Source organism: Herpailurus yagouaroundi, unplaced genomic scaffold (genome assembly GCF_014898765.1).
Source record: "Herpailurus yagouaroundi ecotype Mexico unplaced genomic scaffold, PumYag 140, whole genome shotgun sequence".
Lineage (NCBI taxonomy): Eukaryota > Metazoa > Chordata > Mammalia > Carnivora > Felidae > Herpailurus > Herpailurus yagouaroundi.
In genome coordinates, this window is record NW_024412395.1 from 81,852,241 (window position 1) to 81,871,439 (window position 19,199).

Below are 19,199 nucleotides of genomic sequence, written 5' to 3' on the forward strand. Positions count from 1 at the left end.
TGTCACTAGGGAGTGAAGATGCTTCCCCTACCTTTTAAAAATTATTTCTTGGGAATGTATTCCTAGGAAGATGAAAAGAGTATAAAATAACTGTTTATAAAACCTTTTGTTTGTTGTAAAAAAAAAAAAAGTAGTGTGGCTTTATCAGTTATAAAGGCAATTTCAGTGATAAAGACAAAATGTCCCATGTGTAGAGACTCTACCAGTCACACATTATAAAAGAGTAAATCACTAGGATAAAATTTAGTTCCTACTAAAATTCAATATATGGCAGTCAGATATATTAAAAATCTCTATCTTATCATGGTCAACAGTATCTTTTTTAAAAGTGCACAGCTTTTTGGCATAGCTGTAATGATGTTGAGCTAATAATAAAAAGCTCTTTCTACTGTAGTATAGACCAGAATTTCTTGTAATTTAGATCTTGAAACTTGCTGATAGTCATAATGTTTTAAAATTTAATTATTTTATACCACCTATCACACTTTGTTTTGAGATAGGCAATGCTAGAAAAGAAACCCATTTCAGAGGGGAAAGCCAGGCTTTGGGACCCCATCCCTCTCTGCTGCAGGTGGTCTTCTTCTAGGCAGGAATTCTAGTCAGAATCACTAAAAGCTCATCACCAAACATTACAGTGATTAAGTCCAAAAAGCGTGGGGGAACCTTTGAAATAAACTGCCCAATTCTTTTATTCCACAAATGAAGAAATATGTCATAAGAGATTAAATGATTAACACAAAGTTAGTGCTAGTACACAATGGAGGTAGATTTCTTACACAGGCATTCTGACCCTAAGTTCACTGGTTGTATGTAGTTTTGTTGTACTGGTACTTAAGGTCAGTAGAAAAATGTTTTCTTTGTGTTAAATACAGGGGAAGTACAGGTTTTATTGATTAAACACATTTGATAGAGATAGGTTAATACGATTCTTAAATATATAAAAATATTTGGTGTCTTGTGAAAACTTAAGTTCTTAAATATATTACAGGATGCTATAGATGTCTATGATTGACTTTTTATTAAAGTATTTTGCTGTAAGGAATGAATAATTTTTTCTGTTTTATATAGTAATACAGAGTCAAGACAATTATTGTTTGAATATTCAGACCTAGAGGAAACATTGTCAACTAAAGCTTAAAGTGTCACAAACATTTTATGAATCACATGGAGAACTTTAGGCTGATTGCTGTAGTTTCTGTGCTTTTCTTTTTCTGTGAGATTCACCAGCCAGTTTATGCATTTATTTCCTGAACTATTTGTGTAAAGACTTCCGGTTTGTCAAAATGAGTTTCATCATACTGTAAAGTACTTAGAATGTATTTCAGTAGAATCATACATTTAACTTTTCTGAAAGCTATGATGAACTTTAAACATTTAAGAGTTGTTTCACTATATTACATTTTGGAAGGGGGACGTGCTTTGGATTAATGTAAAAATTATTTTTAAAAGCTCTCCAATTCAGTATTTGAATTGAGAAGAAAATAACAACAAATTTCTAGTAATAAAGAGGAGGGTTCAAAACCATTACAAATACTTTAGCACTCTGCTTGAAGTTTTAATCAGTTTTTTAAAAATATAGATGTTGCAGCATATTATAAATGTGTAAAGGTCTATTTGAGGACTAAGTCATAAGATTCTGGAAAGCTGTTGATATTTTGGTCTTGTTTGCATCCCTTAATTTGTTCTCTTCACATTCTTCCTTTCCTTCTCCACTTCTGCCCCTGAAAATCAACTAGAACAAAAATTTAGCATCAAGGCAGTAGCAAAAATGAAAATTTATAAAAGGAGCAACTGAGGGATGATTTGTGGAAAAGACTGTTGGAGGTGGATATAAAATGGTATAATTCAAAGCTGGATTTTGGGAGTTGGCACCTGCCTGGATTCATACACACTGACTATTTGAACAAATTTCTTTTCATTTTTTTTTCTTTTTTTTTTTTTTCCTTTTCATTTTTTAAAACAGATTTTTATTTAGATTCTTAAGCAATAATCAATTATAGATTTTGGAGTAAAATATACATAAAAATATATTTTCTCAAACTTTTTGTAAAACATGTATGTATATATAAATATTTAAATTCTGGGGCACCTGGGTGGCGCAGTCGGTTAAGCGTCCGACTTCAGCCAGGTCACGATCTCGCGGTCCGTGAGTTCGAGCCCCGCGTCAGGCTCTGGGCTGATGGCTCAGAGCCTGGAGCCTGTTTACGATTCTGTGTCTCCCTCTCTCTCTGCCCCTCGCCCGTTCATGCTCTGTCTCTCTCTGTCCCAAAAATAAATAAACGTTGAAAAAAAAATTTAAATTTTAAAATTGTGGCAAAATACACATAATAATATTTTTATATATATTTTTTAATGTGGATATATTTTCCTTTACAAATTTGGAATACCAGTGAGTATTTTTGTATCCTGCTTTTAAATGTATTATATCCTGACTCTTCCCATATACCATCATATATTTTTCAAAACAGTATTTTTTTTAATGTTTTTATTTATTTTTGAGAGAGAGAGAGACAGAAACAGGGGAGGGGCAGAGGGAAAGGGAGAAACAGATTCTGAAGCAAGCTCCAGGCTCTGAGCTGTCAGCACAGAGCCTAATGCAGGGCTCGAACCCATGAACTAGGAAATCATGATCTGAGCTGAAGTTGGACACTTAACTGATTGAGCCACCCAGGCACCCCAAAACAGTATTTTTTTTTTAATTTTTTTTTCAACGTTTATTTATTTTTGGGACAGAGAGAGACAGAGCATGAACGGGGGAGGGGCAGAGAGAGAGGAAGATACAGAATCGGAAACAGGCTCCAGGCTCTGAGCCTTCAGCCCAGAGCCCGACGCGGGGCTCGAACTCACGGACCGTGAGATCGTGACCTGGCTGAAGTCGGACGCTTAACCGACTGCGCCACCCAGGCGCCCCCCAAAACAGTATTTTTAATGACTACAAATATTTCAACCCAAGGTTCTCAAAGTATGGGGTCCCCAGAATCATTTTAGGGAATCTGCAAAGTCTGATCTTAACATTTCAGTTTGAGGCTAGATTGTTTTTTCATAAACTTGAATCAAACAATATTATCATAACAGTCTGAATGTAAAAGTAAATATTAGAATTCATTCATCTTCTATCAAGTCAGACATTTAAAGAAATTATAAAATGTAAAAGCAGTGCCAATCTCAGTTAAGTATATTTGGAAAATAGAGTGGGTTTTTTCCCCATAAATGTGTTACTTATGTCAGCCTGTAATAGGTTTATTTTTTTGAATGAATAAGCAAATATTTTTTTAAATGTCTTTATTTTATTTTCTTATATGGTGAATATTGATAGATATAACCCACATAAAGAGAATTTCTTTGGGGTTCTCAGTAATTTTTAAGACTGTTAAGTGGTCCTGAGGCTAGAAAGTTTCAGGACTTCCGTTTCAGTCTATGGATGAACCATAATTTATTTAAGTATTCTGCTATTTAAGGATATTTGGGCAGTTTCTTACTTATTGCTGTTGTAAATAAAGCTGAAGTGAGGATCTCGATTCTAAAATCTTTTCTGACCATTTTTTAGGTAAATGTCTAGAAATACAATTATAGACTTAAAGAGTAATTTTAGGATTCTTGATATGGATTGCTTTCTGGGAAGACTTTACTCATTTTTGCTTTCATCAGTTTTTAGCATTCCTGTGTTCCTGTACCAGATAATATGGAATACTATTGTTTAAAAAATTTTTGTTATTAATAACAGCTTTCATTTACTAAACCCTATAATGTGTCAGACATTGTATTAATAACCTAGCATGGATTATTTTATTTAATCTGCACAACTATTTCATGAGATATTCTTTTCCCTTTTGAGAAAGTAAGCTCAGAGAAGTTAAGTAGTTTTCCTTAAAACCAGACAGCTAATAAGTAGCAGAACCAAGATTCAAATCCAGGTTTCTGATTCCAAAGCCTGTGTTGTGTACACTAATCTATTTTTAGGTTAAACTTTATATATGCTCTGCATATCATATCATGCCTTACCTTTATCTGTTTTATTTTATATTGCCTTATTTCAGTATATTACTGGACTTTTCTATTTTCTGAAATGATAGAACTTCCTAAGAAGAACTTCCTTCCTTGGATGGTCTTGATAAATTCTTTTATAAGTCTTTCTTTCTTTCCCTTTTCACTTTCATTTGAATTAACTTTTTATCCAAAATGTGACTGAGATCTTTTGGAATGCTAGTTTTCCATACTTAAACAAAAATACTTGATTCCCTTAGCAATCCTCATGTTTATCAGAGAAAATCCTTAATCCCCCTTTTATAGAAGCTAATATAAATTATGCCTAACTCTTGATAATTTGAAAAATATGTATACCTTTTTCAAAGTACAGTAGCATATTTGAGAGTCTGAGAAGTATTTTCAAAAAGAAACTTTAAAAGGTAGGTTAGCTTCTACAAATATACTTGACTACAGAATCCTCACTGTACATTATTTACTACAGTATCTTTAATCTGTCTCACTAACAAATTTCCTTCTTATCTATGAGACATTTTCTGCTAATTCTTTAAGAATTTAGGAATATTAACTAATTTACTTGTTGCTATTATTATTTTAGTAATTTTCAGTTCCAAGAGAGAAATAAATACCAATTTATTGTATAGTATATGACCTAATGTTAGTTTGTAATCCAAAAAGTGAATAGTTGATTGTCAGTTTAAAATAGTATTCTTCACGAATGGATTCTTGGATTTATTTTCAAGAGACATGGAAATCCATTAAATTTCATTTCTGCTTATAGGTAACAATTTAATGTTCTTTCTCCATTATTCTTATCTCTGTTTTTAACAGCTATTTTTAAATGCTAACAATAAGGTGGCAGACAAGAACGAGAAAGACCTTGCCAACAAATTACTGACAGAAATGAATGAGGACCAGGTATCTACAAAGCCTGCATCTTGTTTCAGCTGAAGTCCAAAATCAGTCAATGGGAGCAACTATTCCTGTACTTTTCTTCTTATGTCTTAAAATATACCAACACTATCTAATCCTAATGTTCATTAATTATTTTTGAAAATTGTTAAAAAAATTAAAAATTTTTTTCATCTAAAAGATAAATCTGTTGAAATCTTGGTGGTTGATGTAAATGATCAACAGTATTCCATCTTTGTATGTGTGTATTCTTGTCAATTTGAGGAGATATAAAGTACAGGAATGGGATCCCAATATCAACGTGGTGGTGACTTCATATTTTGGGAGCTTCTTTTTCTAAGCATTGTGGTGTATTGGGAACTTAGGGCTTTGTTTGTGAATATGTATGGTCAGTTTTAATACCTTGATTCTTTGCTTCTTGTTGACAAGTAATGATTATAATTCAATGGACAACCTGAATCCTGGAGGAAGGGAAGAAGACGCTGAACTCTCTTTAATTTAGCATAAAACTTAACTGTTGTCTTTTGTAGAAAGTCACCTCTATGTGGGTAAAAGGCAGAAATAAGCAGTTTATTGTTGCTTTTCTGCATTAGGTAATTCATTTTGGAAAAAACTACCTATAAAAATTGCTTTGTTATTTTTCTTTCCTGAAATGTTTGTGAGAGAACTTTCATGATGTCTTTTATTAATATTATCTTAATATCCAGGTTTATAAATAGAGCTATGGTATAGATATGATGATTATTTTCTGTTCTGGATGTAAAATACCAATTACAGAGTACCATTTTAGATTTCTCTATAAATGTTAGTCCCTCTCAAGGCCTATATAGATTAATAAAACAGTTACAATGATATTCTCAGAGGTTTATGTTAGTATTCCTAATTGTAGGTAGTGTGATGACTAGTCTTTGGACAAAGTGTAGGAAAGATCTTATTTATAAGAAATTCTCTATACAGAATTATTAATGCATAGTATGTTTATTACACATATAATAGATATATATAATAATGTTTAATAAACAACATCAACAAAAATCAAGATACTGGCTTAAATAACTTGCCTAAAATTGGTAGAGCTTAGCTTAAAATGACCAAGATCTAATCAGTCCCTTAAATCATTTTTAGTGGGAGGGAGAGAGGAAAATCTTACTCATGAAGTGACTGCCTTTAAGTCATAGTAATATTACCAAAAGCAGATTTTTGGAACTGTTAGTTTTTACAGCTTTCTAGTTCTCATGTAAGGCTTTCATGGTTCATTAAGCCTGATGATATAACCGAGTCATATTCAATTTTTTAATGTTAATGTTGTATTTTGTTTTCACTTTTTGTCTCTAAATGCACTGTTCTGAAACTTAACACTTCTCTTTATGATGAAGCTTATACAAAATAGACAAAATGAAGCTGCTTTTTATTTTTTCTTACAGTTTTTGGCATTAAAGCTTGCCTACTCAAAAACATGATAATACTTATAGATACATATTTCATTTTCTGTTCTACCTCAAATTCTGCATCTTATGTAAAAATAGGTATACCTTATTGCTTGAAAGTGTGATTGATTGGTAAATAAATATACCATTTCAATTATAACACAAGGCTTGGAAACCAAATAGACAACACCATTTTAAATACCTTATTATACATGCTAATGAAATTTAAAACTAGGAAGTTCAGTGTATTTTTGAAGGGAAATTAAAATATAATAGAATTTTCAATGATAGATCTTTCTCCCTTCCTCTGGAGATTGTCCATTATTTTTAAAAGCATGTGTTAAGCTTGTGTTCTTTTCGGTTTTTGGTTTTTTTTCCCAAAACATTTCAAAGTGATGAGTGAATGTAGCTTTATCCTTCTTGACACATGGTTTATTTTCGTCAAGTAGGTAACTTTTCTTGCAGGTATAGTGTTTCAGAAATCTATTTTATTGTAAGAGGAATGTATTGCATGTTAAGTAATTATTTTTTCAGGTTTTCAGAACAAAGGTTTCCTAACTAAATACAAATCTTGAACACGTTGTTAATTTCTTTCCTTTTTATTTTTTTTCTCTCTGATAGGTGTTTCAGGGGCAATTGGATTGTTTGGCTATATCAACCATTAAGGCTTTGACAGCAGTAATGAATAAATCTCCAGCTGCTAAGGTGAAACATAAAATCCGCAAGCTCAAAAATGTTATCCTAGACATGCCAGTTTTCACTATGAAATCCCCAAAGTAATGTATGAAAGTATATATATAATACATTTGGTGTTATACCTGAAGTGAAATAGTTCACAAACTATCTCAGTATAGGAATCATTTGCTGTTAACTTTTGAGACAAACACCTATGGGGACTGCTTTGGATTATAAGATAGGCATATAATTATATGATAGAACTGTAAGCTAATAGAGACTTACAGTGTCAGTAAACAAAGATAGCACTGCTGTTGAAAAGATCATTTTAAGTGATTCTATGGTTAGTGAGTTTAAAAAATTAAATTTTATATCATAGTTTTTCTTCATTAATAAAATAATCACTCTTTCACTCTTTGCTCAGTTTATGACTGCCTAGACTGTGAGAAAATTTTTCACATGAATAGCCCTATCAGTTTGGGACTTGTTTTTCACAATGGCCGTGGAAATTCTTCTTTGTTACCAAACCTCAGGATTTTCTTTCTGTCTCATTCACAACTACTAACTCTGTCCTGTTGTCCATTTATGCTGATTTGTGCTAGTAGTTTCGTCATTGAATAGTTTTAAGGATTAGTGAGATCATCTGTGTAAAGTGGTAAACCTATAGTGCCAGGCACATGGTAAGTGCTTAATAAATCTCAGTGTCGATGGTGATGATGATGATATTTTACCTTCTGTTTACCACCTGTAATGTATTTCATGCTTTACCTTTTAGTAGCAGACATGAATGAATTATTCCTGGTTTCCTAAGCCATGCCTTCAGTAGTATTACTAACTTTCCATTGGTTCCACTAGGACACTAATGTTTGCTCTATAAATGTTGCCATATGTAGCTTATGGTTAGATGCCTACTAGACAGCTTTTACAATTTTACAGGCCTGCTTGGGAATCTAATTCTAATTACAATAGTTTCTGTAAGGGAAAAAAAATCATTTTAAGTTCTAAGTAATTGGTTTATGAGTATAATGAATTAGCTGTACTGTATTATGAAACTCAAATCTCAAGTGATGTTCAAGTCTTAAGATATAATTTTTTTATTATGTAATGCATGGTTTAAAATTCAAAAGGTTATGTTAAAAATACCTTTTTAAAAATGATAGGTATTAGATTTTTAAGTTTTAATTTAAATTCCAGTTAGTTAACATATAGTGTAGTAGTATTTTCAGATATACAATATAGAGATTCAGCAATTCCTTACAGATACATTTACTACAGATATAATACTCAGAGCTCATCACAGGTGCACTCTTTAATCTCTATAACCTATTTAACCCATCTTTCCACCCATCTACCCTCTGGTAACTATTAGTTTGTTCTCTGCCTGTTTTGTTTTCTTAAATGCCACATATGAGTGAAATCATATGATGTTTGTCTTTCTCTGACTGACTTCTTTTGCTTAGCATAATACTCTCTAGTTCCATCCATGTCGTTGCAGATGGCAAGGTTTTATTCTTTTTTATGGCTGATTAATATTCTGTTTTGTGGGGTTGCCTGGGTGGCTCAGTCGGTTAAGCGTCCAGCTTCAGCTTAGGTCATGATCTTGCAGTTTGTGAGTTTGAGCCCCATGTCGGGCTCTATGCTGACAGCTTGGAGCCTGGAGCCTGCTTCAGATTCTGTGTCTCCCCCTCTCTGCCCCTCCCATGCTCATGCTCTGTCTCTCACTGTTTCTCAATAATAAATAAACGTTAACAAAATTAAAAAAGATATTCCATTTTATGTATATACCACATCTTCTTTATCCATTCATCAATTGATGGACACTTGGGGCTGTTTTCATAATTTGGCCACTGTACATGAAGTTCCTATAAATATAGGGGTCCATGTATCCCTTTGAATTAGTATTAAAAAATACCTTTTGGAAAAAAATGTTCTTTCTACCACTGGGCTCACAGCCAACTAGTTCCTCTCCCTAGAGACAACCAGTCTTACTCATTTTGTTTAAATCTTTTGATTTTATAATAAAAGTGTATACATTTTTGCCTGATTTACTGGACTAGTTTAGCATTACTAGATTTTTGTTGTCTTTTTATTTTACTTTATGACTTTGTGTGCCCACTAGTTCAAAAATACATATGACTTAGACCTTTCTAAAATGAACTTGGTGTTTGAGATAAATTCAATCCATTTAGATACAAAAAGAGGAGAGAAAATCACCCAGTTTTTTCTGTCACCACTCAAAATTGCCAGGACTCTAGTCTTTTGAGACTGCTGCCTGGCTCCTGTTACCCCCAAAGTCTTCTCATTTTTTTGCCATTTTTGTTTTGACTTAATGTAACACTGTACTAATTACAAATCAAGTGAAGATGAAAGTGGTTGTACCCTAATCTGAAATTTATATAATATTTTTATAATATACAATTATACAATTATTGCTAATTTCATTGATTTTACATTTGGTAGGTTATTGTCACATCATATTTCAGAAGACCTATGGAATCTATTTTAGAGGGTGCCTGGTGGCTCAGTAAGGTTAAGCGTCCAACTTCAGCTCAGGTCATGGTCTCATGCACAGCTCATGGGTTCAAGCCCCACATTGGGCTCTGTGCTGACACCTCACAACCTGGACCCTGCCTCAGATGCTGTGTTTCCCTCATTCTCTTTGCCCCTCCTCCACTTGTACTATGTCTCTCTCTCTCTTTCTCTCTGTCTTTTTCAAAAATAAATGAACATTAAACATTTTTTTTAATTAAAAAAAGATGAAGATGTGATTTAAGAAGCAAATACTGTACCCAGTCTTTTCAGTATTAACTGAAATGGGTATTATTCAACATTTTAAATAATCAACAAATTCAGTCTTTGAAAGTATGTTTTGATGTGTTTATTTCCCTTCCCTTAGGAAGTATTTAAAGAAAGAATTGGTTATACACATATGTTTGAGGTTTTAAAATCCCTGGGTCAGCCACCGCTAGAACTACTTAAAGAACTCATGAATATGGTGAGTTTTTTCGCTGTATTAAACAAGTTCCATTATCTCCATATCCAAAATGGTTACTAACCTTTTGTCTTTTATGTTGCTTTATAGGCTGTAGAGGGTGACCACACTTCAGTTGGGATTTTGGGCATTAGTAATGTCCAGCCTCTCTTGCTTCTTATCCAGTGGCTTCCAGAGCTAGAATCCCATGATCTGCAAATCTTCATTTCTGATTGGCTGAAAAGAATTTGTTGTATTAATAGGCAGAGTCGAACTACTTGTGTCAATGCAAACATGGGAATTCACATCATTGAAACCCTTGGTTCCCATTCTTCCCTCCATCGAACTTGTGCTGAGAACTTGATTGCACTTCATGGTTCCTTGGGGAGTCAGTCAGTGAGCTCAGAAGAAATACGTCAGCTGCTAAGATTGCTGAGAGTGGATGAATCTGAGTATATTCACCCTTATACTACTCCTGTGACTCGAGCAATTCTGACAATGGCCCGAAAACAAAGTCTAGAAAGCGCACTGCAGTATTTTAATTTGTCACATAGTATGGCAGGAATCTCTGTGCCTTCCATACAGAAATGGCCAGGGTCTGCCTTTTCTTTCAATGCTTGGTTTTGCTTAGATCAGGATCAGTTGACTCTTGGCAATGCTAACAAAGGAGGAAAAAGAAAACAATTGTACAGGTACTGATACAAGTTATGGAATATAAATGAATACTGTCATAACAATATATGCTGTAATTCTTAAACAGGAAAAAGCTTTTCAAGCATCTAGTTTTTAAATGTACAACAGTTTAGCTGAAACCGCTTTATCCTTAGGGTGTACACAGATTGTAAGTGTTTTATCGCTTTCATGATATTGATTACATACATCAAATATTTTGGTAGGTCTTTGGTTAGTTTGGAAACAAAGTTCCTTCTTAAAAGTATGATAAAAGTGGAGAAAAAAGTGTAATAAATTTTAAAATGGTGATCTCTATGTTCCATTAAAGGTGCTCTATATTTATATGAAGGATCACAAAACCTGTGTGTATGTACATCCAAACTTAGTTACTTTGGTAACTGATAATTTTAAATAAATTTAATGCCTTGTGATTTTTAAGACATTTATTCATGCTTTCTGAATCCTATTTGAAAGAATTTTGAAATCTTCAAAATTTATCATTTTACTTTTGTTTGATAATGGAATTCCACTCTTCTGGCTACCTTTTATAATTTGTTAAACCATTAAGCCCATAAAAGATTTAGGAATTACCATTGTTATGAGGTTGGACTGATGTGTGGCAATAGAATGTAAGCCACAGCATTGTTGATAAAGATATTCATGATGATCTTACGGTTTTGTGTGTATTCAGTGATAAAACTGAACTGACTTCAAAAGTTCTGATAATATATATTTTTGTTAGCTTTTTTACAGGAAGTGGCATGGGTTTTGAAGCTTTTATTACCCATTCAGGTATGCTGGTTGTTGCAGTGTGCACAAAAAGAGAATATGCTGCAGTTATGCTTCCTGACCACAGTTTCTGTGATTCCCTCTGGGTAAGGTTTTAGGACATCACATTTAACTTTTTGGTTCTTTTCTTTAAAATCACACATTTGGTGAATGTACATCAGGAATTATCTCCTTTTTGAGCATTGATTAATTTTCACTTCATAATTCTGCTTATGTTGAAATTTATAAGGAAGTTAATAGCATTATCATCCTCATTATAAACTCAGCGATAATAATTTTTCTCCTAAAAAATTAAAAGTAAATATTTCCATTTCTTTCATGTTTTCTAGAATCAGATTTGGTTTAGGAATTCAATTTAAAATGAGAACATAAATTATTAATAGCAATGCATCTCTCTTGCTTTTCTTAAAGTATAAAATGCTTCTCATTAGGAAAATTGATTCTAAAGAATACTCAGACTTGGAAAATACAGGAAAGATACTTTGTTACAGTTGTGTATAAGTTGCTAGAACATATATAAATGCTTTTGTAGTACTACAGAAAAAAATTGTCATTCTTAAGAACAGAATTTTAACCAGCATTTAATTATGCTTAATCTCAATGTTCTGCTATTCACACAAACTAATTGAGTAATACTCTGAAAACATTTGTCATTCCAAAGATTTAATGTAATTTTAGTCTTTAAATGTATGCTTTACTTTACTAGCACAACATAACCATTGTTCACATGCCTGGAAAAAGACCCTTTGGTCAGAGCTTTGTCTATATCTATGACAACGGACAGCAGAAGGTCTCTGCCCCTCTCAGATTTCCTGCCATGAATGAAGTAAGCACACCTTATCTACTTGTTATGGGACCATGGGATTTTAAAATGTTTTGTATGTTCTAAGATATAGTAAGTTAATATTTAATACTGTTAGCCTATCATTATTAGATGAAGTTGGACAACATGTAATAAAGAAAAACAACTCAAAGAAGAAACAAATGTAATAAAAAACTTATGGGGAAAAAGACCTAAAATGGGAAAGCCAAAGAAATTTAATAGAGGAGAGCAAAGGATCATTTAATAAAGCCCTCCATGGGATGTCTGGGTAGCACAGTAGGTTAAGCGTCTCATTCTTGAGACTCTTGATTTTGGCTCAGATCATGGTCTCATGGTTCCTGGGGTTGAGCCTGGCAAGTGTGGAGCCTGCTTAGGATTCTCTCTCTCCTTCTCTTTGCCCCTCCCTTGCTAGTGTGTTCTCTCTCTCTCTCTCTCTCTCTCTCTCTCTCTCTCTCTCTCTCTCTCAAAATAAATTTAAAAACTTTAAAAAATTAAAAATAAATAAAATCTTTAGAAAAATAATAATAAAGCCCTCCCAAGTGTACAAAATACTTAGAGACTATTATGATGGTCTCTTTTCCATCCTCACTGAATTTGAAACAGTAATGAAGAAACTTTAAGCCTTTACATTGTAATCAACTATAAGATGGAACTTATTGAGATGATTCTTAAAGAATATTATTGTAGCAGTGATTCACACGTCAGGGTTGTAGGATGTAAGCTTGGGAAATAGCACATTGATTTATTTTCAAAAATGTGTTTGGGGAAAAGAATCAGAAATAAAAGCTGCAATTTGTAATAGCTCTGTTTAAAAAATCAAAAATAAAGATTGTTTACATATTGTATTAGAAATGGAAAAAAATATTATTGTAAAAGTTCTTTGAGAATTCTTAGATAATTCTAAAACAGCCTTTTTTGAAGGTAATGAAATCTGTTATTTCCCAGGTGCTTCTCTGATTCTAGTAGTTTCTTATTGATGTTCATCCTGATGCTCATTTTAGGATAGCCTGTAATTAGTGTTATTATACTAATGTGTAGTTCTGTTTATAAATTTTAAGGGAGAAAAGTAGTTTCCTTTATTTTAGAATATAGTAAAGTTGTTAAAGTTTTTAAAAATATTAAAATTTCAAAATTTACAGAAGGATATAATGTGAGTTATAAAAGTAACACATCCAAATCCCATAGGCCAAAAGTAACATCTCTCATTGGCTTCTTATGTATGCACGCACATGCACACATTATGATCCAGTAAAATTAAAACTTACAATTTATTTTCCATCTATTTGTTTTTTTAATTTTATGTGCTGTTTTATTTTCAATCTGAAGATCGAGATATAATTAAAATGGTGTAATTTATTTTGTTTGTTTCTTAATTTTTAGCCTTTTATTTCCTGCTGCATTGGTTCAGCTGGGCAAAGAACCACCACTCCTCCACCATCCCAAATCCCAGATCCACCTTTTTCTTCCCCCATTATCCCTCATCGGACATCATTTGGTGGAATTCTGTCATCAGCCTCCTGGGGAGGAACACTTGAAAAATCAAAATTGATTACCAAATTGATATCAGCTGGAACTCAAGATAGTGAATGGGGATGTCCCACATCTCTGGAGGGCCAGCTAGGGTCTGTTATCATATTTTATGAAGGACTACAGCCTCCTCAGGTGAAGGCATTGTATTTAGCAGGTGAGCATGTACAGTCATACTGTTTAAACTTAGTTGTTTTTTTTTTTTGCTGCCTACATATATTTTGAAGAATATATTTGATCTGAATAGTGTATTTGTATTTGTAATGGAAGCTGAAAGGGAAGAAAAATCCCACTACATTCCCTGTCCGCCCACCCTCAATTGATTGGGATATTATTGACATAAAACATACGTAAGTTTAAGATGTACAGTGTAATGATTTGATAGACGTGTATATTACAAAATGATTGCTACAAGGTTATTTAGCACCTGCATCCCTCACATAATTATAGTGTTTTACATGTATGTTGATAATATTTAAGAACTGACTTGTGAGTTTGAGCCCCATATTGTGCTCTGTGCTGATGGTGTGGAGCCTACATGGGATTCTCTCTCTCCCTTTTTCTCTGCCCCATCCATGCTCTCTCTCTCTCTCTCTCTCAAAATAAATAAACTTAAAAAAAAACAAAACACATGGAATGGTCAATACTGTTTCCTCCTTTTATTGATGTAAGGTGGAACCTTGTTTGAATTTGCATTTCTTTTTTTTTTTTTGGTACTATTCATTTACTATTCAATTTCTGTGATATCTTTTCACATTGTTGGTTATTCTGCTATTTTTTCTTCTAAATTTAAATTACTTAACATTAGATAAATTAATAGGTAAATTTTGTTATATTTGATATTAGGTTTTTAATGCTGTATAAAATTTCGTATCTATAGTGGAGATTGAACCACCCACAACTTTTCTAGGTTTTAGATGAATTGAAGGTGATACCAAAATGAAGTTCATTTTGGCTAGTATGGTTTAACTGTGTTGAATAGCTTGAAACAGCTTAATTTTATTTATTTATTTGTTTGTTTATTTATTTATTTATTTATTTTAACAAGCTCTCTTTAATAAAAGGAAAAATAGAAAAACAACTAAATATGTACAATATTTTCTGTGTCATTCTCGTTATTCATCTGTTAAAATTGATGGCAATGTTGTATGTATAGTAATTTACAGAATTCATATTGTTAAATAACTTTAATTTTATTTATTTTTATTATTTTTTAAAAATTTACATCCAAGTTAGCATATAGTGCAATAATGATTTCAGGAGTAGAATCTAGTGATTCATCCCTATATGTAACAAACACCCACTGCTCATCCCAACACGTGTCCTCCTTAATGTCCCTTGCCCATTTAGCCCATCCCTCCACCCACAACCCATACAGCAGCCTTTAGTTTGTTCTCTGTATTTAAGAGTCTCTTACGTTTTGTCCCCCTCCTTGTTATTATATTATTTTTGTTTCCCTTCCCTATGTTCATCTGTTTTGTATCTTAAATTGTTCATATGAGTGAAGTCATAGGGTATTTGTTTCTCTGACTAATCTCACTTAGCATAAACACGCTAGTTCCATCCATATTGTTGCATATGGTAAGATTTCATTCTTTTTGATTGCCGAGTAATACTCCATTATGTATATATACCACATCATCTTTATCCATTAATCTGTTGATGGACACTTGGGCTCTTTCCATACTTTGGTGCTGCCAGTGGCACAGCTATAAACATTGGGATGCATGTGCTGTTTTGAAACAGCACACCTGTATCCTTTGGATAAATACCTACTCGTGCAATTTCTGGGTTATAGGGTAGTTCTATTTTTAATTTTTTGAGGAACCTCCATATTTTCCAGAGTGGTTGCACCAGTTTGCATTCCTACCAGCAATGCAAAAGGGTTCTTCTTTCTCCGCATCCTCACCAGCATCTGTTGTTGCCCAAGTTGTTAATTTTAGCCATTCTTACTGGTGTGAGGTGGTATCTCATTGTGGTTTTGATTTGTATTTCCCTGATGATGCGTGACGTTGCGCATTTTTTTCATGTCTCTTGTTAGCCATCTGGATGTCTTTTTTTTTTTTTAATTTTTTTTTAATGTTTATTTATTTTGAGACAAAGAGAGAGCATGAATGGGGGAGGGTCAGAGAGAGAGGGAGACACAAAATCTGAAGCAGGCTCCAGGCTCTGAGCTGTCAGCACAGAGCCCGATGTGGGGCTCGAACTCACAGACCGTGAGATCATGACCTGAGCCCAAGTCAGCCGACTGAGCCACCAGGCGCCCGTATCTGGATGTCTTCTTTAGAAAAGTGTCTATTCATGTCCTTTGCCCATTTCTTCACTGGATTGCTTTTTTGTGTGTGTTGAGTTTGGTAAGTTCATTGTTGATTTTGGGTACTAACTCTTTATTTGATATGTCATTTGCAAATATCTTCTCCCATTCCTTCGGTTGCCTTTTAGTTTTGCTGATTGTTTCCTTTGCCATGCAGAAGCTTTTTATCTTGCTGAGATCCCAGTACTTCATTTTTGCTTTTGTTTCCCTTGCCTCTGGAGAACGTATTGAGTAAGAAGTTGCTGCAGGAGAGGTCAGAGAGGTTTTTGCTTGCCTTCTCCTTTTTTGATTTTGATTTTGATGGTTTCCTGTCTTATATTTAGGTCTTTCATCCATTTTGAGTTTATTTTTGTGTATGGTGTAAGAAAGTGGTCCAGGTTCATTCTTCTTCATGTCGCTTTCCAGTTTTCCCATCACCATTTGTTGAAGAGACTGTCTTTATTCTATTGGATATTCTTTGCTCAAAGCTTAGTTGGCCATACGTTTGTGGGTCCATTTCTAAGTATTTTCTTCTGTTCCATTGACCCATGTGTCTGTTTTTGTGCCAGTACCGTACTGTCTTGATGATTACAGCTTTGTAATACATCTTGATGTTCAGAATTGTGATGCTTCCAGCTTTGGTTTTTTTTTTTTTTTTTTTTTTTCAGGATTGCTTTGACTATTCGGGGTCTTTTCTGGTTCCATACAAATTTTAGGAATATTTGTTCTAGCTTTATGAAGAATACTGGTATTATTTTAATAGGGATTGCATTGAATATGTAGATTGCTTTGGGTAGTATTGACATTTTAACAATATTTGTTCTTCCTGTCCAGGAACATGGAATATTTTTCCATTTTTTTGTGTCTTCTTCAATTTCTTTCATAAGCTTTGTATAGTTTTCAGTATGTAAGTTTTTCACCTCTTTGGTTAGGTTTATTTCTAGGTATTTTATGGTTTTTTGGTGAAATTGTAAGTGGGATCGATTCCATGGTTTCCCTTTCTGCTGTTTCATTATTGGTGCACTGATTTCTGTGCATTGATTTTATATCCTGCCACTTTGCTGAATTCATGGATCAGTTTTAGCAGGTGTTTGATGGAATCTTTTGGGTTTTCCATGTAGAGTGTCATGTCATCTGTGAAGAGTGAAAGTTTGACTTCCTCCTTGCCGATTTGGATGCCTTTTATTTCTTTGTGTTGTCTGATTGTTGATGCTAGAATTTCTAATACTATGTTGAATAACAGTGGCAAGAGTGGACATCCCTGTCTTGTTCCTGACCTTAGGGGGAAAGCTCTCAGTTTTTCCCCATTGAGGATATTAGTGGTGGGTCTTTTGTATGTGGCTTTTAGGATCTTGAGTTATAATCCTTCTATCCCTACTTCCTTGAGGGTTTTTATCAAGAAACGATGCTGTATTTTGTCAAATGCTCTCTCTGCATCTATTGAGAGAATCATGTGGTTCTGTCCTTTCTTTTATTAGTATCATATATCTCTGATTTGTTTGCAGATACTGAACCAGCCCTGCATCCCATATAAATGCCACTTGATCATGGTGAATAATTATTATTATTATTTTTTTAATTTTTTTTAACGTTTATTTATTTTTGAGACAGAGACAGAGCATGAACGGGGGAGGGTCAGAGAGAGAGAGGGAGACACAGAATCTGAAACAGGCTCCAGGCTCTGAGCCATCAGCACAGAGCCTGACGCGGGGCTTGAACTCACAAACCTCGAGATCATGACCTGAGCCGAAGTCGGACGCTTAACCGACTGAGCCACCCAGGCGCCCCGGTGAATAATTATTTTAATGCATTATTGGATCCAGTTGGCTACTATCTTGTTGAGAATTTTTGCATCCATGTTTATCAGGGAAATTTATCTATAGTTCTGCTTTTTAGTGGGATCTTTGTCTGGTTTTGAAATCAAGGTAATGCTGGCCTCATAGAATGAGTTTGGAAGTTCCTTCCATTTCTATTTTTTGGAACAGCTTCAAAAGAATAGAAGTTAACACTTCTTTAAATGTTTGGTAGAATTCCCTTGGAAAGCCATCTGGCTCTGGACCTTGTTTTTGGGGAGGTTTTTGATTACTAATTCTTTACTGGTTATCAGTCTGTTCAAATTCTCTATTTCTTCCTGTTTTCAGTTTTGGTAGTTTGTATTTTTGTAGGTATTTTCCGTTTCTTCCAGATTGCCTGATTTGTTGGAATATAATTGCTTATAATATTCTCTTATTATTGTTTGTATTTCTGCAGTATTGGTTGTGATCTCTCCTCTTTCATTTTTTATTTTATTTGGGTCATTTCCTTTTTCTTTTTGATCAGACTGGCTAGGGGTTAATCAATTTTGTTAATTCTTTCAAAGAACCAGCTCCTGGTTTCATTGATCTCTTCTGTTTTTTTTATTTCAATAGAATTAATTTCTGCTCTAATCTTTATTATAATTTCCCATCTTCTGCTGGTTTGGGGTTTTATTTGCTGTTCTTTTTCCAGCTCTTTAAGGTGTAAGGTTAGGTTGTATATGTGAGACCTTTCTTCCTTCTTTAGGAAGGCCTGTATTGCTATATACTTCCCTCTTCTGACCGCGTTTGCTGCATTCCAGAGGCTTTGGGCTGTCGTGCTATCATTTTCATTGGCTTCCATGTACTTTTTTATTTCCTCTTTAATGTCTTGGCCATTCATTCTTTGGTAGGATGTTCTTTAATCTCCAAGTTTTCATTTTCTTTCCAAATTTTTTCTTCCGATTGATTTCAAGTTTCATAGCATTGTGTCTGAAAATATGCATAGTATGATTTCGATCTTTTTGAACTTGCCTGAGGGAGAAACAACTTAATTTTAAATTTTGTTCTGATTACACAGAATCAAGGAGGCCAAAAATATTCAGTGATGTTTATGTACGTGTGTGTAAATAATTTTCAGGTCCAAACTGTTTAAGCCCTTGGAAATTTCAAGAGTCTGACATGGCTGACCTGTCTGGTAACATCCTTCTTCACTATACTGCAAAGGTGAGAGTAAATGCATGGACTGTATCTACTTGTAACTGTGCTATGAACTAAAATTCCTTTTTTGTTCCTTTTGTCATTTCAGTGGTTAATTGAGAAGGATAGTCTTGAATTAAATTTAAAAATTACT

The 19,199-nt window shown here is 33.6% G+C and overlaps 1 protein-coding gene across 3 annotated transcripts in view; it reads left to right on the plus strand.

Annotated features, from left to right (window-relative positions):
* NBEAL1 (neurobeachin like 1) overlaps positions 1 to 19,199 on the plus strand; it is a 176,213-nt gene that overhangs the window by 51,037 nt on the left and 105,977 nt on the right. For 2 of the 3 annotated variants that reach the window (XM_040475897.1, XM_040475899.1), the window contains 8 exons: positions 4,816 to 4,902; positions 6,945 to 7,028; positions 9,895 to 9,993; positions 10,081 to 10,661; positions 11,384 to 11,516; positions 12,137 to 12,256; positions 13,634 to 13,937; positions 18,987 to 19,072. In XM_040475897.1, coding sequence (XP_040331831.1) covers positions 4,816 to 4,902; positions 6,945 to 7,028; positions 9,895 to 9,993; positions 10,081 to 10,661; positions 11,384 to 11,516; positions 12,137 to 12,256; positions 13,634 to 13,937; positions 18,987 to 19,072 — 1,494 coding nt within the window. The remainder of the gene's footprint in view (positions 1 to 4,815; positions 4,903 to 6,944; positions 7,029 to 9,894; positions 9,994 to 10,080; positions 10,662 to 11,383; positions 11,517 to 12,136; positions 12,257 to 13,633; positions 13,938 to 18,986; positions 19,073 to 19,199) is intronic. The other variant, XM_040475898.1, reaches the window with a different exon arrangement.